This window comes from Podarcis muralis, chromosome 9 (genome assembly GCF_964188315.1).
Source record: "Podarcis muralis chromosome 9, rPodMur119.hap1.1, whole genome shotgun sequence".
NCBI lineage: Eukaryota > Metazoa > Chordata > Lepidosauria > Squamata > Lacertidae > Podarcis > Podarcis muralis.
Window position 1 is genome coordinate 21,971,575 of NC_135663.1, and position 25,120 is coordinate 21,996,694.

At 42.7% G+C, this 25,120-nt stretch overlaps 1 protein-coding gene across 2 annotated transcripts in view; it reads right to left on the reverse strand.

Moving 5' to 3' along the window:
- Positions 1-447: 447 nt before the first annotated feature.
- Positions 448-25,120, reverse strand: part of SLC39A8 (solute carrier family 39 member 8) — a 33,582-nt gene continuing 8,909 nt past the window's right edge. Inside the window, exons 3-10 of one of the 2 annotated variants that reach the window (XR_003708275.2) lie at positions 19,493-19,658; positions 17,603-17,772; positions 16,767-16,889; positions 16,335-16,505; positions 9,574-9,781; positions 9,128-9,312; positions 6,785-6,906; positions 1,247-1,384 (exon numbers count right to left, since the gene is read on the reverse strand). Coding sequence is in view for 1 of the 2 variants with exons in the window: in XM_028744344.2 (XP_028600177.2) it covers positions 1,235-1,384; positions 9,128-9,312; positions 9,574-9,781; positions 16,335-16,505; positions 16,767-16,889; positions 17,603-17,772; positions 19,493-19,658 (1,173 nt within the window). In the remaining variant the exon portion in view is untranslated. Of the gene's footprint in view, positions 1,385-6,784; positions 6,907-9,127; positions 9,313-9,573; positions 9,782-16,334; positions 16,506-16,766; positions 16,890-17,602; positions 17,773-19,492; positions 19,659-25,120 lie in introns of both variants that reach the window. The other variant, XM_028744344.2, reaches the window with a different exon arrangement.

Below are 25,120 nucleotides of genomic sequence, written 5' to 3' on the forward strand. Positions count from 1 at the left end.
CCTGCAAGCAGGACATGAGTGCAATAACACTCCAGGCTGAACATTTAATACTTACCATATTTTTCTGTGTATAAGATGCCCCCTATTTTTTGGGACCCAAAATTAAGAAAATGTACTATACACTATCCATGTATAAGACAACCCCTTATTTTAAACTTCAAAAATTTAGGAAAAAATATAGTCATATACACTGAAAAATACAGTATATGGAACTTTAACACCTGCAGCCTCCCCAATTCAGCTTAATCTATTAGTGGAGCAGCATTCTTCGCTGAAGTTTATGTAAAGTTCCTATGGCAGTAGGAGCAATTAACAGACAGGGGTTCTATAGTCAGAAGGAACTACCAGACTAGGACACGCCGAGGCATGCAATTCGTCAAACACTGTGGCATCAGCATTGCCTGGTTGATTTGCAACAAAAATCAAAGCAAAAACTTGAAATAGCTATTGTAATGTTAAAATGGTTGATTTTTGTTCTCTTTTAATATATATATATATCTATATATAAGGCCAGAGCCTTTTAAGCATGACGCACATAATAAAGTTGAAATTTTAACATCACTTAATAAAAAATGTGCTTCTCAAAATAAAGCCCACAGTACCTTGAAAGAGAGTGATCAAAAGCACTAAGTGGTATAATTAATCCAGTGTTAATTGGTAATTGGAATCTTTGCATTATTTATGCAAATGTACTAAAGCAAGTATATTTTTTTAAAAAAATAATAACAATCTGCCCCCAAAGGAGGAAAAGTCTAAAGCTATTTTGAAACCATTTGTATCACAGTTAGAAATGTGGCCGTGGATCTTCTGTAAAAAGTTCCTTGTAAACGAAGTCGTATTTGTTTTAGCCTGAATCATCTTGCAGATGTCGCTGCTGCTGGATGCTTCTTAAAGTGTATGCAATACTTTCTGTATAAAATGGTATAGGTGACTTCTCAATTAAAACTATCCAGGGCTCTTTGTGATGCATAGGAAGGTATGTGCTGAAGTTAACGGCACAATTCTTGAAGGCAGAGGAAAATCCCACAGGTACTGGAGTGCCCACATGTTGAAGACTTTATGCGGCACAAGTGATTATTATCATGCTGACACAAAAACCAAAGGTATTCGTTCCAAAGAAAATGGGATGTCAGATCAAATCCTTTATAACTTCCAAAGTCCCTTTTATGGAGTTCAAGAGTTCTTCCATTTTTAATTTACTAAGTGTCTTCATTATCACATCTCCAACATTGCATTATTCCAGTTCAATTTCTCCTGCGTACACCGTGATCAGCAGAATCGCAGCAAACCCTGTGAGCAACCCAGCATTTTGGATCAGGAAGAAGACTAGATCTGTTTTTCTTCCGGTCACTTTTTCTCTCAGCATATCATTCATCTCTGGGAACTAGAGGAGGCAGAAGGAAGGAAGTTTTTAGGTAAGTGTTGCCATCTGGTGGAACAACATGCTACATTAGAATTTCGTGGTGCTTTTTTTTAATGCATGCATTGATTTATGTTACATTACTGTATAAGATTGGGTTGGGCTCCTAAGCTGCTGGAGCGGCAACGATCTGGGTGTTGTGTCCAAGAGATTACTTCACCAAGAAAGGAACACTGGAAATTGCTTCCTCCTCAGCTGAGCCTCTCTTTGTAAGTTTCAGGGGTGGGCTCACATCCATCTTGTGCAATGCCCATTCACTTAAATGGAACTTGTGCAGGGGAGCTTCTCAGTAATTTGCAGTTTAAGTCTATGCAATGTACAGGCACCCTTTCATATAGGTGGGCTAAGCAACAGAGAGGGGCAGACCTGATAGCAGCTGTAGTTTGCAAGTAGGAAACACTGCTGCAGGACAATCAACCAGCAGATGCAAACAGATGTTTGCTAATTGTCTAGTAGTAGCACTGTCATGGGCTGTTGCTGTGGCTGGAGAGGGCAACTTGCCTGCCCAGTGCTGACCCAGGCATCTCCTGTTTCCCTGACTATTTTCTGCCTGCAACTGCTAAGAAACCAGATTATTCCTCTTCAGGGTAGCTGTGTGTTCTACTTTAGAGGGCAGCCTTTTGTTCTGAAGGGGTGTAAGTCCTCCATCTATTTGAAAGGCTGTCCAGAAGTTTGGTTTAAAGCTATGGAAATACTGAAAGTAATGGAGAGGTTGAGGAACCTTGAAGTTCCCAATCAACCTTCAGCACCATCAGATCAGTGGACTGAGCAGACACACGGGTCACCTGGGGTATTCCCCACTACAGTGAAAAATTTGTCCCTCTGCTGAAGCATGGCAAATACAGCCATACCTTGGATCCCAAACGCCTTGCAAGTTGAACGTTTTGGCTCCCAAACACCACAAACCCAGAAGTGAGTGTTCTGGTATGCGGATGTTCTTTGGAACCCAAAGGTCCAACGTGACGTCCACAGCTTCCGATTGGCTGCAGGAGCTTCCTGCAGCCAATTGGAAGCCGCGCTTTGGTTTCCGAACATTTTGGAAGTCGAACCGACTTCCGGAATGGATTCTGTTCGACTTCCAAGGTACCACTGTACTAGCTTTCCAATCTCTAGACTGCCCTGTGTGGTGAAGATAGCATGGAATAAATATATATCATAAACTATCACAGTCTCTTGGAAAAGGGGATGAACAATATTTAAATAAAAATAAAAATGTTGTGTTGCCAATGGCTGTGATGTGCCCTGTTTCTAAGGGTGAAGAGTGGATAATAAAAGTCAGTGTGTTGCAAAGGTTAGAGCACTGGGACTCTGGGAGACAAGGGTACAAATCTCCACTCAGCCATGAAAACTGCAGGGCAACCTTGGGTGTGTCACTGTCTCTCAGCCTAACCTACCTCACAGGTTTTTTGTGAGCATAAAATAGGGGAGAGGAGAAGCATGTACACTGCCTTGAGCTCTTTGGAAGAAAAAGTGGCATATAAATGTAGTGAAGAAATAATAATAAAATATTATAATAAATAATATAATAAAGTTCAATGCTATCCTACTTTTTCTACAAAATCAGGGGAACTGATTTCTTTCAGAAGAAAAACAGAGCTGTGAATTATAGAACTTTAATGAAACCGTAAGACATTTTGCACTAGATTCTATGATCAAGATAAATACAGTTTACCAAGACACATCATCCAGAAATTCAAACAGAAGAAAAAAGAACACAATGCAATGAAAAAGCCCACAGAAGCCACTTCTAACCTGACAGGTAAATGCATCTCTACCACTAACTTGCCAATTTATTACTGCAGCACACTCTCCTTGGAAATTAATTCAAAGACACTGGAGGGGGGGGAACCTTCTGCTTCTGCAAAGTGCTTACAAACACAGATCAACAAAATTGCTGTGCTGGCTGCTTATCAAAGATGAGGTAGGATCAAGTTCAAAGTTTTCAAAGCCCTCTGAAACTTAAGTAATACAAAAACTAGCTCTCTGAAAACACCTTTCCAATCCCAACACAATTTAATTTTCTAGGGATGGAACCTCAGAGGGAGAAGACAGCCATTACTGCCATCATCTCCCAATGCAGCTAAAATTTCTTCCACAAAACTAATAATAAGGATGAACTAAGCCATCTTCATTGTTCAATAACAATATTTTAAAAATCCTTGTTTAGGAGCATGAGAAGAGGCTTGCTGGATCAGAGCAAACGTCCACCTTGTCCAGCATCCTGTCCTCACAGTGGCCAATCATATACACCCATGTGAAGCTCTCAAGCAGGCCAAGCACTCTTTTCTACTTTTGATTTTGGTACTCAGAGTCATACTGCCTCTACCTTCACAACTCAGGGAGTAAAAAAAAACAACACAGTCCTCCTTGTCAGTAACAGGTCAAAGTAATGGGCAGCTATATCCAGATCTAGCTTGAAGAGACCTTGAAACCAGGGAAGAGTGGGTGGGTTGCTCATCTATTGCCAGAACTACCATGGTCCATCCAGAAGATGGAGCCGGGAGACACAAAGTCCCATTTCAGACAGATTCACAGCCATGAATTTATTCAGCAACCTTGGAGCCAAGCTAGATGTTCCCTTGAGACAGCTACATATCTTGTTTTTCCTAAAATAATTACAGGCACAAGGACTCCAGTTCTTAAAAGGAAGGCAGTGAACAAGAGGGTGGACTTAGTCCTTCTTTTGCATGCCACAGCTGAGAAAGGGGCAGTCTTCATTGGTAGGCCAAGGGATTAAAAGACCATTAAAAATCAATATGACAGACCACAGACCACCTAGATGAAGCTCACAGACCACTGATGGTCCATGGTCTGCAGTTTGGGAACCCCTACTTTATATGTTTTTAATATAACATTTGTTTTTCTTACTGGTGACCTTAAATCAGCTGACCATCATTTTCCCTAGAGACTTGTGGCTAATCTAGTCCTTGGTGAAAACAAGGCCTTTTGGTACATGAGTAGCACCTGTCTGCATCACCCACAGTCTCTTTGGGTCTATTTTCAACCCCAAACAGCTTCTTGGAGGGCTTCTGAACATTGTAGCTATGACTCACCCACTTCAGGCTTTAAGGCTCAAAAGCACTCTCAGCTCTGAATGCTGACCCTTCCTAGGAGAGGTCAACAGTTAACATTCTCTTGGAGATCAATCAAGCACCTCCTTCAGCATCCTTGAGATTCAAAGTCTTTTCTCTCCCACCCCCCTTGAGATGCAATGTCTTGCATAGGCTTAGCCACTTTAATCAATCAACACACAATGATCATTGTCCAATGAAGAGATAACTGTAAACAAAGTTTTGTTCTCAGTATGCTACTGCAAATAACCATTTCAGGATTTCCCCATGTTCTGTTAACAGTACAATCCTATGCATGTTTACTCAGAAGCAAGCCCCGCTGGATTCAGTGAGGTCAATTCCAGTGTAAGTGCGCATAGGGTTGCAATCTTAAATTGTGTGTTGGTTGGCTTCCTTAGGGAATCTGAGGAAATATGCCCAGTGGCCACCAGACCATCCCTTGATGTTTTCACTATACATGACAGAATCATTGTTTTTACTCAGGCTGCAGCTTTTCAGGGCATTTTCCCCTCTGAAGGAAAAGCCAAGTTGGTTGGTAACCCCTATTCCACAAGCAGACATCAACTGGACCCACAGTGAGTCTTAGGCCCCATCTGCACGATATATTTAAAGCAGTATTTATACCACTTTAAACTGCTGTTGCTTTCCCAATGAATCATGGAAACTGTAGATTGTTAAGGGTGCTGAAAATTGTTAGGAGACCCTGTATTCCCCACACAGAGCCAGAATTCCCAGAGCTCACTGCAAAGGGGAATTGATTTTATGTGACTCTGGGAATTGTAGCTCTGTGAAGGGAATAGGGATCTCCTAACAACTCACAGCACCCTTAACAAACAGGATTTCAGGGAAGGGGAGCCATGGCTGTTTAAAGGGGTGTCATATTGCTTGAAATGGAGAGGTATTTAAACATCCCCAGAAACGATAGACATTGCAGATGTTTTTTGAATGTGCTGGACACAGTAGAATATATTATTTTCTACTGTCCATTGTACAACCAGCTACACAAAGGCATTCTATCCCCTTTTATGGATAGTCTAACATCACGACACAATGAAAATATCAGATTCTATCTGCCTGACATTAACTGCAAGGGTGGCTGCGTTTCTATCAATAGTATCTTTCAGAGTGGTGAATGGCACTATTTAGCAGGAAGAAACTCCAATGAAAATCCTCGTTATTGCATATTTTTACATGGCTGTTTATTTGTATATATTTTATAATTTTTACTTATGGGTGTTTTATGATGGCCTATATTTGTAGCGCCTAATAAAGGTTTGTCGAAGTAAGTAAGAAATATGGAGTGCAGACTGGGCCTTACTTCAATACTGGTGGTGGGAAAGCGTGTTGCATTACTCCTGAAGGTGACATGCTAGCTCAGAGGGCATAGGCCAGTCCATCACTTTGCAGGATCAAAATGGCCAGTAGGTTCAAGAGGATTTGGGGGGTGGGATCCTGCCACTCCCCTCCAGCACCTGCTGCCCGAGGCAGTTGCCTCCCTCTGCCTAGTGGTAGGGCAAGCCCTGGGTGCCTTCAGGAATGGTGGCTGAAGCACTTTGTCCTTCAGCCCCCAGATGAGTCTTTCTTCAAAGAACCTGCCTACTAGTGCAGGGAAGGAGAGCACCCTTCGCTTGAACACCAATTCCCACTACACGTGGTCAGCTGCAATTGCCACCATGTGAAACAATTCAAACTTAACTTATTTAAACTGAGTTTAATACTGTCTTTTTAAATGTTGTAACCCATCCTGGGACCTCGTGGTGGATAAGAAATCTAATTAATAAGAACAAACATGCTTCCACTTGGTACTCTTGACATGTCATCTCTGAGGTCTAGTCCAGGGTTCTTCAACATTGGGTTCCTAGTTCCCATCATCCCTGATCATAGGCTAATCTGGTTAGGGATTATGGGAGTTGTAGTTGAGCAACAGCTGCAGACTCAAGGTTGCAGAACACTGGCTAGTCCATCCACACATGATGTAGCTATTAAGGCTGTAGAACTAAGGTGATAAAATGCTAGACTGTACCATTCCAGAATGCAGGTGGGAGGTAATATTATTCAATAGAAAAAGCTTCCTACCTATAGAAACACAGAAGAACTCTGCTAAAGTTTTCTCAGAGATGCACTTAATTTACTCTATGTAGAAAGCATATTTTCCATGGGGGACTATTCAGAAATATGAGTCCTCCTGCTTGCATTCTGAATCCTACCACTTTGCCCTGCTTAAAGTGCAAATCAGCTTGTAATAAGCAAGTGAGAGATGGAAGAGAGAAACAAGAGTTCTAACAAATCCTACCTGTTTCTAGACAGAGAGGAACAGGGTAGAATTCAGCAGAAAAGCAGGAGTCTGTACTGAGCATTCACACACATCATTTACATTTTGTTCAGACACAACATTAACGGTTCCGGTCTAGACACCTACAGACAGAGAGATTAGAAAGGTAGACCTATTGGCTTTAAAACAGGGGTGTAAACATGGTAATACTGAAAAGAGCCAGAGAGATAGACAGCAATGGTAGTTTCCTAGCTGGCCCTTTGCCCTTAGAAGAGAGAAGAGGTTCCAATCAGAGAATCACAGAACTGTAGAGTTGCAAGGGACTCCAATGGTCATCTAGCCCAACGCCTTGCAATGCAGAAATAGAAACCAACAGAGCTATATTCCTCTTTTATGCAGAAAGATGCCAATCCAAAGGAAGGAAGAGCAAACACTGGACTCATTGAGTGCACAGTGACTTTAGTACTGGGTTTGTTCATCTGTCTCTAATTTGGAGGCAAAAACAACTCTCAACAAATAGGTCCTCTCCATCCTAGTCACTGCTTTCTCCTCCCATCCTTTCCCATTACTGATCTTCTGTTTTGTTCTGGTGACGTTGCATGTGTGACTCTTAAAATGGAACTTTTGGTCCATATTTCACAAATCCACCTATACGAGATGCTCCTTTTCCCTTCAGGGTACCAATTCACCATCCCCACCCCAAAAACACACAGAGAGAGACATGTGCACACACCACCTAATTGTTCCAAACATTTTAAAACAAGCAAAGTTTTGAGTGCAGTTTAGTGACTTGGTGGGGAGGGTAGATGTTCTAAGAGCTCGGGGCGGGGGAGAGAAAGCTGAGGTCTCTTCCACAGATTTTGCTCATCAAACTCCCTGGAGTTTTAGACTGATATCCTGCACCGGCCCAAGACATTTTGCTGCCTGATGCAAAAGACAAGATGGCACCCTCTCCCATTCCATTCACACAGGCCAACTGGACTGACAGCTGGATGTTGTTTGAACACAGATGATGGGTCAGCAACCTCCACTGTACCTGAAGGCAGCATGCACTGTACCTGAAGGCAGTACAGGGGAAGGGCAGGCTGTACGCCGCACTCAGAGAACTGTCCCCCAACACCTTGCTGCTACTTCCTGCTCCCTAGCATCTGCCTCCTGGTGTGGCTTTCTCACCCTGCCCAATGGAAGGGCTGGCCCTGTGTGCAGCACATTAGTCATATCAGGGGTCAGCAAACTTTTTCAGCAGGAGGCCGGTCCACTGTCCCTCAGACCTTGTGGGGAGCCGGACTACATTTGGGGCAGGGATGAATAAATTCCTATGCCCCACAAATAACCCAGAGATGCATTTTAAAGAAAAGGACACATTCTACTCATGTAAAAACACGCTGATTCCTGGACCGTCTGCAGGCTGGATTTAGAAGGCGATTGGTCCGGATCCGGCCCCTGGTCCTTAGTTTGCCTACCCATGATTCATACTGACTTTAAATGGACTTTATGCAGTGTAGCAATATGCTGGATTGCAGTGCCAACATCAGAGAGCGCCATTCCAAGGGTCGGTATTTAAAAGAAACTTAATTCCCACAAGGAATTAGTTTAACGCTACTGAGATACTCGCAGTGATTCAACTGCAACTTCCTCTCACAGATGTATTATCTTGTATCACAACCATGTAAACCATGGCTCAAGAACATCAGGAATGAGAGGCTGAAGAATGTGGCCCTACAGGCTTCCTTTTTGGCCCTCAAGACTCTCACTAGACCTTTCCCCAGGGCACAGCCACCACTGGCCCTGTTCTGCAGCCTCCTCTAGTCCTTTTGCCTGACTGGCCTATGTCCTGGAACTATTAATCCTTTTTGTTTGCCCGGATGGGAAAGTGTGTGAGGAAGGTAGAAACCTGGCCAGGAGTTTGTGGCTTAAACACAGCCTGAAATACCAAGGTAAGTACCACATCTGCCCACTTTTGCCTCTGGTCCACTGGCATGTGCCCCCTGGAAGCTTCCCCACAAGGGAAGGCAGCCCCTCACGCTATAAAAGATTCCCCCTTCTGGTGGGTGGGTGGGTGGGTGGGTGGGAGTTTCTACATGCCAACCACTCCTGCTTTGTGACAAATTTGTGATGTATTGATGATGCTATTGGAAATGTATTATGGGAAGGGGGTGGAGAAGTCTTAAAAGTTCATGTAACCCCATGCTTGGGGTTCCTACTCTGTGTGTTTGAACCTTGTTGCAACAATAAAGATCAGGTCTCCTGACTACCGTTTGGCTATCTGGCTTCTTAGCCAAATATAAGAACTGTGGTTCCATGAGGATAAATGGTCTGATTCATACATACACGTTGTATTCATACAATATAGTAGGAGCTCACCATATCTGCCAGGGAAATGTATAGGAACATGCCTCCAGCGATTGCAAAGATAATGTTTGGAGCAAAGTTGTTGCCCACTACTATACCGAAAGCTAGTCCAACATAGCAGGAGCATGCTGATATGAAATTGAAAAACAAGGCCTGCCGAGTGCTCATTCCTGCATTAAGAAGGATGACAAAATCCCCTGGGAAAAGAAAAGCAGGGAAATGGTCAACAAGCAATATTATCATTATTGTTATACATTCCACACACACACACACACACACACCACTCCCCACAAGAGAATTAAAAAGACATGGGTAGTGCGTATGAAAATTATAGTGACACCATCATTTCATTTTTCCATTTCAATGCGTCAGAACACTTGCTGGTTGTCTCTTGTTTGATGAGAACTCTCTTAATGCATTCATCTAACAGCCAGCTGAGTTAATGGAAAACATCTTACCCAGTTCGTGAGGAAACTCTTCACATAAGATTGCTATAGATGTGCTAATTCCTTGAAGTAGGGAAAGGGTGAAAGAAGCACCGATGGCTAGCCCATCAATGAAGTTATGCAAAGCATCGCTCAGCGTGATCATCCAGGCAATTGTGCCAATCTCTGACAGTGCAGGTCCCCTGAAACATTTACATGAGTTGCTTTCGGTTTCTTCCTTCTGTAGATGACAAAATTACAGAAAAATAAAACAAGGCCCCAAAGTCCTTTCTCTCCACAGAGAGCAAATATTACATAGGAAGCTGTAGCCCTGTTGAATTATAGTTTTGCCTAAAAGGCCTAAGATTGCAATCCCAACTTCACTTAAAGGTAAAGGTAAAGGGACCCCTGACCATTAGGTCCAGTCGTGGCCAACTCTGGGGTTGCGGCGCTCATCTTACTTTATTGGCCAAGGGAGCCGGCGTACAGCTTCTGGGTCATGTGGCCAGCATGACTAAGCCGCTTCTGGCAAACCAAAGCAGCGCATGGAAACGCCATTTACATTCCCGCCAGAGCGGTACCTATTTATCTACTTGTACTTTGATGTGCTTTCGAACTGCTAGGTTGGCAGGAGCAGGGACCGAGCAATGGGAGCTCACCCTGTCACGGGGATTCGAACCGCTAACCTTTTGATTGGCAAGTCCTAGGATCTGTGGTTTAACCCACAGTGCCACCTGCGTCCCTCAACTTCACTTACCTGGGGTGAAACCCAATTAAATTCAATGGGACTTACTTTCAAGTGGACATTGTTAAGATTGCAACCCAAGTCACTATAAGTCAGATCACGGCTACTTTTTTGTTTTTTGCAGTCTCCATACAGTGGCATTCAAATGGAAGTGGTTTGTCCAAAGGAGGTCAACATATGATGGACTCTGATGCTGCCCTCATGTTTCCAAGGATGCAAAAAAATTATTTGCACGATGTGGCTGCTGTAAGAATCCACAACATCTTAGATCCCTTCAGGTGACCTAGTTTCTCATGAATTTTATGGCATGTCTATTTTATTTGCTTATTTTTTTTTATTTTTTACCCACCCTTCATTCCAAGTAGCCCAAGGGTGGAGTACAAAAACACAGCTTTAAAACCAACAGTAACACCCATTGCCGCAATAATACTATAAAGTGGGAGCAAATAAAAATCAATAAGCGGCAGCCGGTACAGAGATGCACTATTTCAAGACTAGGTCTGAAAACTCAAACTCTACCAATGCCTAAGTGTAAATCCAAACCCCGCTTTGAGTAAAAAATGGAGAATGCTTGAATGGGTCTAAAAGAGGATTAGACAAATTCATGGAGGATTAGCTTCAGTCGGTAAAGCACGAGTCTCTTAATCTCAAGGCCATGGGTTCAAGCCCCATGTTGGGCAAAAGATTCCTGCATTGCAGGGGGTTGGACTAGATGACCCGAGTAGTCCATTTGAACTCTACAATTCTATTATCCTATAAGGCTATCAACAACCCTGATGGCTATGGTCTACCTCCACTGTTGGGAGCCAGTATGCTTCTGAATACCACAGGAGATTAGAGTGCTGTGGCATTCAGGTCCTGCTTGTGGGCTTCTCATCTGCATCTGGTTGCCAACCATAGCTGTCAAGCGTCCCTTATTTGGCGGGACAGTCCATTATCCCAGCGCCATGTCCCGCTGCTGTCCCTTATTGATGATGTCCCTTAAATAAGCTACTGAAGGTAATGGGGCCCTTTCTATGTCCAGCTGTCCTTTGTCAACAACAAATGGTTGCTTTTTTGTGTTGAATATATGCTGTATGATAATTTATGGACCTAATAGGTATCTAAAGCCATTTGCACGCAACAAAATATGTATTTTATCAAAGTAATTGTTGATCCCTTATTTTGGCGGCTGATCCCTTATTTTCGAGGCTGCTGGTCCCTTATTTTCAAAACTGTAAGTTGACAGCTATGTTGCCAACTGTGAGAACATGATTCCAGACAAAAAGACCCACTGCCCTGATCCATCTGGGCTATTATGTTCTTAAAGTCCAGAATAAAATGGGGGAAAGTTAAATCCACCCTGTTAAAGAATGTGGTTTGAGCAGACACGTTCTTTTTTTTCTTCCACACAAATGTAATATTTTCTTCTGATTACAAAGAATACCATCATATTAGACAGGGAAGCAAATCATCACAAGGAACATTGCAGCGGGGAAAATGTCACCAAGTTTACAGCCTCTGTAAATGAGAAAGCAAAATGAACGATAACTTAGCATAGGGAAGTCTCCCAGTTGCCCCATTCTTTTCTCTGGCATTACAAGTTTGATTATTCAGGGTCTCTCTTCAAAAGTTGAAGTCACAGAATCATCAGCTAAGTCATCATGGCTCCAGTAAAAAGTGCCTTGGTTGAGCGGTGATGCAATGATCATAAAGCACTGTTTGCAGCCGCGGCAGGAATGCCGCGAAAGTGAGAGTGATGCTTATATGAAGCAGTAATAAAAACTGATCGATGCACCACATCAGCTTCCTACACAAACAGCACATCCAAATGCGTCAGAGGTAAAGACAGAAACATGCATTTTGCTCGTATTTGAATGATTCCAGAAGTGTTTCTGCAGACTGAATTGTTCTATTGCACCCTTGAATTAGGAGACAATCCTAAAGGAGAGAGCATAATGCCAATGCCATTGGGGAAAGAATTGCCTTCTATGATCATGCGGAATAAAATGTCATTAAGGCCTGCTTTACTGGTATCAAAGAGAGTAAATAACCCTGTTTTGAGAACAAGCATCATGTAGGATAGGGTTGGGGAACCTGTGCCCCTCCAGACATTGGACCACAGCCCCTATCATTCCTGAATATTGGCCATGCTGGCCTAGGCTCATAGGAGTTGTAGTCCACAACATCTGGAGAGCCACAAGCCTTCCCCCCCTGATCAGGAGGCTGGAGCTTCTGCGCTTTTAGTAACTGCTCCTTTCCTCACTCCCAAGTTACTTTCCAAAGGGATTGCAAAACCACCTGCTTTGCAAAGGCAAGCTGTTTGAATGGCAGTGACATTTCCAGAGAAGCAGGACATCTGACAGCATGAGAGCTCAGTGGGAGGGTAAGGGAGAGCGGCCAATTTTCCCTTCAAAGTGACTTTATAAAACATCACACACTTGACGTCCCATTCGTGAGTTACAAAATTCAGTTCCTTTCCAGGGTCCTTTTCAACCTCTCTGAACTCTCAAGTAACCACAGCACAGGATTCCTGTCAGAATGTGCTACAATACAAGCCTCGTTCTCTGACAAGTAACAGAAAGCTCCTTAACAGTAAAGATTTACGGGGAGGTGGGTACATCATTGTCCTTTTTTTAACCTCGACTCCTGACTAAGTAAGTAAGAACTTTGTGTAAACATTACAGGAGGTTTCAAGGGGTGATGTTAAAACATTGGAGTGAATGTGAGTCTAGTTAAGGCATTAAAAAGGTAAAGGGACCACTGACCATTGGGGTTGCAGCGCTCATCTCGCTTTATTGGCCGAGGGAGCCGGCGTACAGCTTCCGGGTCATGTGGCCAGCATGACTAAGCCACTTCTGGCGAACCAGAGCAGCGCACGGAAACGCCGTTTACCTTCCCGCCGGAGCGGTACCTATTTATCTACTTGCACTTTGACATGCTTTTGAACTGCTAGGTTGGCAGAAGCAGGGACCGAGCAACGGGAGCTCACCCCGTCGCAGGGATTTGAACTACCGACCTTCTGATCGGCAAGTCCTAGGCTCTGTGGTTTAACCCACAGCGCCACCCACATCTGAATTAAGGCATTGCCGGCAATCAAATCAATTAAGATATTGATGGGGATCTGAACAAATAAGGGAGGGAGAAGAGGTGCCCACGTTCCCTAAAGATAATAACAGATGTTGAAGTATCAAGATCAGCAAGGAAATATCAAACTAGGAGCAATAAAGCCAATGCATTGGTGTCCTCAGAGTAAGTAATTGGAGCATAGGAATCCACCTTATACCAATTCAGATCATTGGTCTATCTAGCTCAGTAATATCCACACTGACTGGCAGCAGCTCTTTGGGTTTCAGACAATGAGTTTTCTTAACCCTAACTGGAGATGCAGAGATTGAACCTGGGACCTTCTTCATGCAAAGCAGATGTTTCACCATTGAGCTGTGGGCTTTCTCCAAGAAGGATACTGTTCCTCCATGTCCCTGCACAAATGAAGCCACTATGCAGTGCATTAATTCCTCCTGTTGTAGCCTGGGTCTGGCCTTGCCTATGAGTTCCCCTCTCTGTATATATCAGACTATTTTCTTCCTTCCTTGCTTGCTTGCCAGCTTCCTTATCCACCTGCTATTTCCCTGTGTCCTTGGACAGGTCTACACATGCAGTAGCACGAGAGGAGTACACTGGACTGTACCACTCCAAGTGCCGGGTGCTACCGTACTGGCCCGAATATAAGCCACACCCACAACTAAGCCACACCTTTAAAATGAAGGGGGGAGCAAAATAAAGACAATACCCGAATATAAGCCGCTCCCTTAAAGTTGGGTTACAGGCTGAAAATCACTGCGGTTGGTAGAATTGTAACTCCGAGACAATTTAAGCCTTTGATCTTCCAAGCCCGCAAAAGTTACCGTATGTACAATCGCTAAAATCGCAAATTGCTGTTCAATTGCTACAATTCCACAGGCACTCAAGCTCACAAATTGGCAATCAAACAAGTTTTTTCTTCCGTTTTACCGTATGTCTGTTTCAGCCGAAATATTGTAAAAGCCCATTTTTGTAAAGTGAATAATATAAGCCACACTTCAACTTTTCATAGTCAGAATTTGGAAAAAATGTGTGGCTTATATTTGGACCAACACGGTATTTTTTAAATGCTCCTTCATATTTTTAAAAATCCACATAACTACGGTAAAACACAAACATCAGGGAGAAAGACTCTGTGCTAGTCCACACCTCCAAGTGTTCCTATTTTCTGGGGGCATCCCTGATTTAGAGAAGCCGTCCCAGTTTCTGATTTGATGCTGGAATGTCCCACTTTTATTTAGGATTTCCCTATTTTCATTGGAGAAATGTTGGAGGGTATGTAGTCATCTGACCCCCTAGCCATCTGAAGGCAATCCTGTATAGGGAAGGTTTTTTTGAATGTTCAATGTTTTATTATGTTTTTATATATGTTGGAAGCTGCCCAGAGTGTCTGGGGCAACCCAGTCAGATGTGTTTGGTATAAATAGTAAAAATTATCGTTATGGAATGGCATGTCCCTCTTTTCACCAGAGAAATATTGGAGGGTATGCACCTTACTGTGTGACTCTTCCACTTCCAGGGAGTTTTCTTTTTTTATGCCAGGAGTATTCATAAAATGAAAGCACCCACTTGCAGCCTGAAATTCTCCAGTCTCATTCTGCTGCATGTGTTAGACCAAGCCTTTGTTTCAGCTCCCTTAAGTACTTTGCCTCAGGTCCTCCACATACAAACTGATTTCTTGCAAAACCTCATACCTCTTGGCTGACTCACCATCTGAGACAGTCCCAGGTTGAACTTAATTGATCAGCAGCATCTATGTTTCATGTTACCCTCACCAAAACCCATCGGCTCAATGCATGCAGCTTTGAGTCCAATTGTAACTTGCCCTGGGACCAGCAATATTTCAGGAAGAGCAGGCAAGAAATCAAAATAGTAAATAATAATAAAGAAATATAAATAAACAGCTTTCAAGCATGACTTTTTTTTCTGCACAGACTCAAATATGGGGAATGCTTCACATGTGACACTTTCTGTATATAGAGGGAGGAAACTCTGTGTGGGGAAACAGTATGCTAAAATGAGCAAAGAACATATCAGTGTGTATTTTGCCACAATCACACTTGCTGGGAAGTGGCTGTGCACCCTCACTCAGGCCCTGCCCCCCTGAAAACATCTCATTGGCCACATGAGTCCGTGCAGCAAACCCAGAAGTATTTTAACAGGTTTCACCCTGCGCTCATGTACAGAAGAAGAAGAAGAGTTTGGGTTTGATATCCACCTTTATCACTACCCTAAGGAGTCTCAAAGCAGCTAATAATCTCTTTTCCCTTCCTCCCCCACAACAAACACTCTGAGAGGTGAGTGGGGCTGAGAGACTTCAGAGAAGTGTGACAAGCCCAAGGTCACCCAGCAGCTGCATGTGGAGGAGCGGAGACGCGAACCCGGTTCACCAGATTATGAGTCTACCGCTCTTAACCACTACACCACATGGTCCTCAGGTTGCAGAAACCTCAGGATCCAACCAGACCTCCGGAATGGATTCTGTCCACAACCGGAGGTACCACTGTGTGTCGAAAACACACACAAGGATGTTGATACTTAGCCCTTTCATACCTAGCATTGTGTTTAAAAGTCCAAAAGGACATAATTTTAGAAATGATGAATCATGGAATTGTAGAGTTAAAAAGCACTCCAGAAATCATTTAGTCCAACCCCCTGCAATTGCAGAAGTCACAGCTCAAGAATTCCTGACAGACAGCTATCCAATATCTGCTTAAAAACCTCCAGTGAAGAAAAGTCTTCCAAGGCTAATAAGACAGCAAATACCAGAGTCTGACAAGGGGTAAATTCTATGGAAGAGTTTATATATAAGAATGCGGTTCTGGCTGTTAAGAAATAAGCGACATTCTTATCATGCTAGAGCCCATTCTTACATATGCTGAAGTTGTTTTTAAAATTGGTATCAAAACATAAACGGATCAAGGGTTGAATTCTCACCCTTTCCTTGATATGTTGCCATAAGCTGGCAAGTTGTGTTCATTCATACCTGTCCAGAGATCACAATGTCATTATCAAACCTCAGAGTTCCATTAGCCTCAGCTATGGCTGGATTTGCGTAGCACATTGCTCCATTAACAGGTTTGAACGATTCGGTAGGAGGAGGAGGGAGACTTCGGGGAGGTTTCAGTTCTTCAGGTTCAAAGTGGCTGTGACTGCTCTAAAAAGAACCAAATAAAACAGGAAAGGTTCAAATGGAGTTCAGAATCAGAAAAGTTCCTCAAATGCTTTATGGCACAACAGGACAGAAATTTGTCCGCATCTGTGACTGAGATACAAATTTGCAGAGGAAACCGATTTGTCTGCTCTGGCCCTTAGACTAACCCCAAACTCAGCTTTTTGAACTTCTTATTCTGCCCAATTAAACAGGCATGCTGATCTTTAACACTGAAAAGTGTTTATTTTGTGTCCTGCTACCCACCTGGCTATAGGCCTTCAGTATCATTTTAAGAACTCTTTCCACAAAGAAGAGGATGTAGAATCCGCCAAACACAGCTACCGCTTTTTCAACGTAGTTATCGATTTTGGGGTCGAATCCAAATGCCTAGGAAGAAGGTTGAACAGCGAGCCCAGGTTAACCCAAAATGCAATGTGCTTCATTTGGAATATATATATATATATATACACACATATTGTAAGAGAATACTCACTACTCACCCTTTAACCAGAAGCAGTGGGCCACAGTTGGCAACCAGCAAGAAGTCAAGGCAATGGGAGGGCAGCATGGTGCAAACACATCAGTAAGAACAGCAGATTGGTTCAATCTGTCCATTGCACCGCACTAACCTCCCTGCCGCCTCCCCTCTTCCTCCTGTCCTTCTTGGTAAGCAACAGTGCCCCCTCTGCCAGGAAGCTAGCACTGCAGCTCCACCACACCTAGCAAGACTTGTCAACCTGTTCAACTGAGTTCAGTGCCTAAATTTGCCCTGCACTGTCCCCCATCTGAGCACAACCATATGTAAATGGTTAGAAGACTGAATTACCTACAACTAGTATGCCAATTTATGGACTTAGGGTCTTTGGCTTGTTCATCCTTCAACGACCTGTTAGATGGGAGAGTAGCAGGTTTCTTAGATGGGAGAATAGCCGGTCAAGGCTGTCTCATTCTCCTGAATGAGGTTCATGGCAGGAGAAAGAACGTACAGCAGCTCAATGAATACCCATCTGTTCAAGTATATTTTAGACCTGGTCAGAAGAACACATGCGACAGGATCATGTTCCCAGTTCTACTGCTATCTTCACCCGTTTCATCCTTACCTCTGGAATAAGCTGGAAAATTGCATTGGAAAAGAGGGTTCCAATGGCCAAACCTACAAAGTAGGTTAAAATCTTGGGGAAATAGTCTTTCTTTAAAAGAGGAGTTAAGACCAATCCAAGGAGTGCAGCAAAGTTGATAATAGTCACAGCAAGGAAACCGAAGCCCCAGACTGTACGAGAGAAAGAGAGAAATGCAGTCAAAATATTAGCCATATTAAAAATCATTTGCTATCAGACAGATCTGGCAGAGGGAAGTTTACTTATCTTGTTGCAGAACAGCTGAATTAAGGGCATAATGTTCGGTTAATATTTAAGTCAGGAACCAGGATAAGAGAGGAATGCTTCTGCCAATTATTTTAAAATGTGCTGGTTGTAAAAGAAAACCCAAAATAGCCCCTTAGTATAGCTCTCTCACTGCATAATAAACAGAATTGTTAGGGCAGTTCTGCTGAAAATAACATATTATAAACCAGGGGTAGAGCCACATTCCCTTCTGTGCAACTTTCTTAGGGCCAAATCCCAGTGGTGCATGGAGCCAGAGGCAAAGGTGAGCAGAGCAATGAATATACATTTCACCTTTGCTTAGCAGGCTAGTTGCTACACCTACACCTCTCTATCCTTTATCCAGACAAGCAAGAGGCACCATCAGAATTCTAGGGCACATTTCAGCCAGGAAACATTTGAGGAGGGGGTGAAGAAGGTGAGAGGTGTGGCCTGGGGAAGGGGGTGTGGTCTGTGGAGTCTTCCATTGATCATCAGCTAGAGAGACCTGGAGAGTTGCATTCACAGACCTCCAAGTGTCCCTATTTTCTGGGGACGTCCCTGATTTAGAAAAGCTGTCCCAGTTTCTGATTTGATCCCGGAATGTACCACTTTTCCTTAGGATGTCCCTACTTTCATTGGAGAAATGTTGGAGGGTATGGAGTTATCCAACCCCTGAGCCATCTGAAGGCAATCCTGTATAGGGAAGTTTTTTTAAATGTTTAATGTCTTATTATGTTTTCATTGTATATTGGAAGCTGCCCAGAATGGCTGGGGCAACCCAGTCAGATGTGTGGGGTATAAATAGTAAAATTATCATTATGGAATGGGACGTCCCTATTTTCGTCGGAGAAATGTTGGAGGGTATGCATTCAGCCCCCAGGCCTGAGGTAACCCACCCCTGTTGTAAAGCACAAGGAAAATATCATTATAGGTGTTGCACAGAAAACAAGTTACAAAGTACTAAAGGGGTGTTATTGAAGTTCTGTGTCATTTGCACATTTGTTGTACATCATCCTGAGCTCCCTTGAAGGAAGAACGATTTATAAATATTCTAAATAAATAAAATATGCATTTGTGACTGAGTTCTGTGTTCACCCTGAAGCCATAGCACATCAGGTTACGCCCTGAATTAAAATATAAAACACCATATTTCCATTGCAGTCTTGAATTATCACACATTTCCCAACAGTTAACTTTTCTAGAGGCAATCAGAGGCAATATAACTTGAACAAAACTGGGTGCAAACCAGCAGTGGGCAGCAGGGCGGTGCTCTAGTCAGGGTAGATTCCCTCCCCAAGCCTTTTGAGGAGGTAGAGCATATGTTCTGCATGCAGAAGATCCCAAATTCAATCCCTGGCATCTCTCGTTAAAAGGGATAAGGTTGTGGGTGATGGGAAAGATGTGGAGATACGCTGGAGCTGCTGCCCACAGAGTAGACAATATTGAGCTAAATGGACAGTCTGACCAGGAATAAAGCAGCTTCCACCCAACAGCAAAAGCCAGTGCAGACCGCCAGCCATGTGCCCCGTTAACATGTAGCATCTTTGCTTCACAGATTTGTGTAAAATGAATAAATAACAGGGCTAAATAAATCTCACGGCTATACCAGTCACCAGGGACAGGTACCTTCTGTAGGAGATGGCTTGGAATTGCCTTTGGACACAGATTTTTCACAAGGGTGAAAAATCAGCTGCTGTACAACAGCGGGACATATTGTGGAGAAGCTGGACTCGGTGATCTTGCTGCTGTTTGACATTCCATGCAGAGAAAAGATGTCTTCAGCAGACATGCACTGAAACAAAATGAGAAACTTGGGTTAGCTTGAGAAAGGGAATAGCAGAGATGTTGGGAAAGGAGGGCGATCTGGCTCTGGTACTTCACAGTTTTGAGGCAATTGACTGGATAGAGTGAGATGGTCATCTGGGGTTGAGCTGATCTATGTGCATCCTCCTCCTTCACTTAGGGCAAAACATAATAATAATCGTAGGGGGATTAAACTGACCTGCATTGATGTCACCCCTAGACCAGCCTTACCTCTGAAAGTTAACCTTAAGAACCTTAAGCCTAAGAAATGCTTTGGTCATCATTTTGGTTTCAGTGCATCTCCGGTTTGTAAGACTCACTTCACCTGATGAAGACCAACACTTTTCCATTTTTAGACATGGTCTTACACACACACACACACACACACACACACACACACTTTTATTAATTTTTTAACATATCAGTTCCAACAGTCATACAACATATCTTCACATCTTTACAATATTTTTTACTCCTGTCAACACCTCTGATGATTTTCCGTTCTTTATCACTTATTCTGCATTTCTTAATTTCCTATTACATTTAATTATCCTTAACTAATAATTCTTTTCGTAGTCTTTCTTGCAATATTTCAAATAATTCACCTTACAAAACTTCTTGCAGTCCTACTAGCGTAATCTGTTCATCACAATTACTTTTCAAATTTACTCCAGTCTTCTAAGAATCTCTGATCCCGCAGGTTTTGAATCCTTCCTGTTAATTTATCTAATTCTGCATTTTTAGACATGATCTCATTTCCCTCCTCCCTGCACAACAGACTTTGGAAAATCCACACCTAGATTTGTTGCTGTTATTTACCAGAAATGAGGGCAAAAAGCTGCCGTTGGAATCTGAGCTCTTTATGTCAATAAGCCCTTCGAACATTTCTTATCCTGGTGTCACAGTTTCACTGAAACAATTATGAAGCAATGCATCGGTGCTATTTACAGGAAGTAAAACAGAATTGTTAATGCTCTTGACAGCTTTTGTTCTGAAGTTTTGCATGAACAGACCAAGACTCTATCCGTAAAACCAGAATCTTAACAAATTAATTACAATGAAATCCCTAAGCATATTAAGTATATTTTCAAAGCTTCCAAGCTGCAATTATTTAATCTTCAAAACAGGTTTAATGGCTTGGAAAAGTCTAGGGAGGTCATTTCAAGTGCTTCAGTTCCCATGGTTCTAATGTTAAAGGGAACATGAAAGTGCAGTTTCTTAAATTCCAGCAGTACAATCATATACATGTCTACTCTGTTGATAAGTCCCACTGAGCTCAGCAGGGCTTGCTCCCATATGTGTGCATAAGGTTACAGCCTAATGGAAGATAGAATAGAATAGAATAGAATAGATTCTTTATTGTCATTACACAAGTGCAACATTGCACAAGTGCAACGAAATTGGATGCCATCCCTTAAAAACAACAAAAGCAAAACAACAACAACAACCAAACAAACCACATTCCAGCCACACCCACACCAACACCCATCAAACTCCCAGGTCACACTATCGAGTTACAGCATTCAAAAAGGCCACAGCTCTTGGATAGAAACTGTTTTTCAGTCTATTTGTCCTTGACTTGATGTTTCTATATCTCCTGCCAGAAGGCAGTAGTGCAAACAGACTGTGTCCCGGGTGAGATGAATCCTGCAGGATGTTATTTGCTTTCCTAAGACAACGGGAACTGTACAGTTCTTCCAAAGATGGGAGAGGATGACCAATAATCCTTTGGGCTGTGGTTATGACCTTCTGGAGCACCTTCCTCTCCCTAGCTGTACAACTGGAGAACCAAGCACAAATACAGTATGTAAGAATGCTCTCTATGGAGCCTCGGTAGAAGGACACCAGCAGTCTCTCACTCAGATTGTTCTTCTTTAAAAGTCTGAGGAAATAAATTCTCAGTCCTAAATAGTCCTATCAGCAATTTTTGGGGATGTCAAACAGCATTCATTCATGCACAAGAAGGAGGTATCAGTAGACTCAGGATAATTCCAAGGTTTGCAAATGGTTAAAAAAGGGGGGGAGGACCTCAGCCTAGTATGCCTGAAGGATCGTCTCCACCCCCATCGTTCAGCCAGGACACTGAGGTCCAGCTCCGAGGGCCTTCTGGAGGTTCCCTCCCTGCGAGAAGTGAGGTTACAGGGAACCAGACAGAGGGCCTTCTCGGTAGTGGCACCCGTCCTGTGGAACGCCCTCCCATCAGATATCAAGGAAATAAACAACTATCTGACTTTTGGAAGACATCTGAAGACAGCCCTGTTTAGGGAAGTTTTTAATGTTTGATGTTTTATTGCTTTATTATTATTAATATTAATATTTTGTTGGGAGCCACCCAGAGTGGCTGGGGAAACCCAGCCAGATGGGCGGGGTATAAATAAATATTATTATTATTATTATTATTATTATTATTATTATTATTATTATTATTATTATTGGAGTTGTAGGGGCTCTGCAAAAATAACCTGTAAGAGTGCAATGGCACAGAGTGCTGACAATTGACAGATTGTGGAAGGAGGGGTGGAGTTGCCTGAAAAGGAAGAAAGAAGAGATGCAGAAATATAAAATGGCCTTGACGTGCCACTCATCTCAAAACTCCTTCCTTCCTTCCTTCCTTCCTTCCTTCTCTCTCTCTCTCTCTCTCTCTCTCTCCTCATTTTCACTCTTCACACTCTCCTCCTCATTCTCTGTCACTTCCCCCTTTCCTTTTTTGGCTTTCTGTTGGAAAAAGCTCCCAGGCAGTGGTATTTATGGACTGGGGTGCATCATGGGATGTGCCTGCTTGCGTAGATAAGAGGGGGGGGGATTGAATACAGTGGTACCTCAGGTTACAGATGCTTCAGGTTACAGGCCCCACTAACCCAGAAATAGTACCTCAGGTTAAGAACTTTGCTTCAGGATGAGAACAGAAATTGTGCGGCAGCAGCAGGAGGCCCCATTAGCTAAAGTGGAACCTCAGGTTAAGGACAGTTTCAGGTTAAGAACGGACCTCCAGAACGAATTAAGTTCTTAACCCGAGGTACCACTGTATTGCAGGATAATGGCATCAAAACTCTGGAATGGCCTCTCTGAGAAAGCCCATTTCGCACCCTCTTTTCTATTTTTAGATGTTTCATTTTAGAAAGCTTTTAACGTATAATGGTCCACTGATTTAAAACAATAAGCTGTCTTCGTTGCTGCTATTTAAGTGTCCTGTTCTATTGTCTTAGCTTTTTATGGCTTTGACCTATAAAGCCAATACGTCAAGGGCTACCTTTCCTCACAAGAACCAACGCAATCCCTGTGTGCCCCCTCCAAGAGTGGGCCTTTTCAGTAGGGGCTCCCCATTTATGGAAAGCACTCCCCAGGGAGGCATACCTGACACCATCGCTATCTGTTTTTAGGTTCCAGCAAAAACATTCTTATTCACATAGACCTCTGGAATTTAATTCTGAACACATTATTTAGTAGGGTGGGGTTGAGCCGGTTTCTCTCTTTTTCACATATTATTGTATTTTAGATTGTTTTTCATTCTTGCTTTTATATCTGCTTTTAATCTTTGGGTGTTGTTTTTTTAAGTTGCTCTGAGCTCATTTTTTTGAAATAAGCAATATATTTAAAGCAATAAGTAAAATAAATGAACAAGAAACAAAAAAGCAACTGAACAATACCGATTCTCCGGTTTCAAATGATTTATTACATAGTTTTAAATTATGCCACCGTAAGCTACCCCAAGCATTTTGCAGAAAGGTGGGGGAGAATATTAAAGAATGAGATAGAAATAAAGAAAATGATTGTAGTGATATATGGTTTTTCCTCTATTAACTACTTTTGGTATGTTTATACAGAAAAGTGGGATAAAAATAAATAGCAATAATAGTGTCACCTTGGAGAAAGGGTGGGATGCAAATAAGATTTTTTAATAAAATATGATTACAAAATAACTCTAATTGCATCTATGAAGTATTCCTTTGTTTAACAAAACTGGGATATTTATATACTCAGAGGCATCTGTAGGTTGGCATGAAAGTCTCTCTCTCTCTCTCTCTCTCTCTCACACACACACACACACACACATATATATATATATATATATATATATATGGAGAGAGAGAGAGAGAGAGAGAACTATTATCATGTCCCTGGATTGTGTCAAAGTCTTTGTTCAATGTTTCAGCCCAATTAAAAGGTAAAGCTAAAGGGACCCCTGACCATTAGGTCCAGTCGTGACCGACTCTGGGGTTGCAGCGCTCATCTCGCTTTATTGGCCGAGGGAGCCGGCGTACAGCTTCCAAGTCATGTAGCCAGCATGACTAAGCTGCTTCTGGCGAACCAGAGCAGCACACGGAAACGCCGTTTACCTTCCTGCCGGAGCGGTACCTATTTATCTACTTGCACTTTGACGTGCTTTCAAACTGCTATGTGGGCAGGAACAGGTACTGAGCAACGGGAGCTCACCCCATCGCGGGTATTTAAACCGCCGACCTTCTGATCGGCAAGCCCTAGGCTCAGTGGTTTAGACCACAGTGCCACCCACGTCCCTCTTCAGCCCAATTACACTGCCCTATTACCAATGAGCCAATATCAGATTTGCATACTTTCATTGATGCGTTTATGACATGCTTAAGTGTATTATCTGCTTAACAGCATCAGCGATAAAATTGAGGTTTCCACGTGTTCCACTGTCAATTTTATCTCCCATTTCAATCTTTCATTTCCCCCCATTTTTTGTATTTTCTTTTTATTGTGATTTATTATTATTATTATTATTTATTTCCATTTTATTATGATGAGTAGTCCTGATAATAATTATTTCGAAGGATGGCACAGAAGTCAATAAAATAAGTCAGTAAAAAAAAAGCTAATCAAAACAAAGTTGCAGCAGATATCATAAAAGCTGAGGATTCTTTCCCCAGGAGAGAAAAGGTGGCCCATGTGTGCTCCTTAGCAGAAGGCAGCCCTCTATTCAGGTGAAGGAGTCCTCAGTTTGAAAGGCTGTCTGGCCCAAATCTAGTTTAATGCTAGAGAACCAAAAGCAAAGTAAGGCGGCTGGTGGTATTCCATGCATAATTTTAGTTACTCCTGTCATGTCACCACACTGAGGTCCAGCGTCGAGGGCCTTCTGGCGGTTCCCTCCCTGGGAGAAGTGAGGTTACAGGGAACCAGGCAGAGGGCCTTCTCGGTAGTGGCGCCCGCCCTGTGGAATGCCCTCCCTTCAGATGTCAAAGAAATAAACAACTATCTGACGGTTAGAAGATATCTGAAGGCAGCCCTGTTTAGGGAAGTTTTTAATGACTGATGTTTTAATGGGCAGGGTATAAATAATACATTATTATTATTATTATTATTATTATTATTATTATTATTATTATTATTATTATTATTTCTTACTCACATCCCCTCTAAACTAAAAAATCCCCAATGCTGCTACCTTTCCTCACAGGGAAGTCCTCCCACCCCCTTGAACTTTTCTGT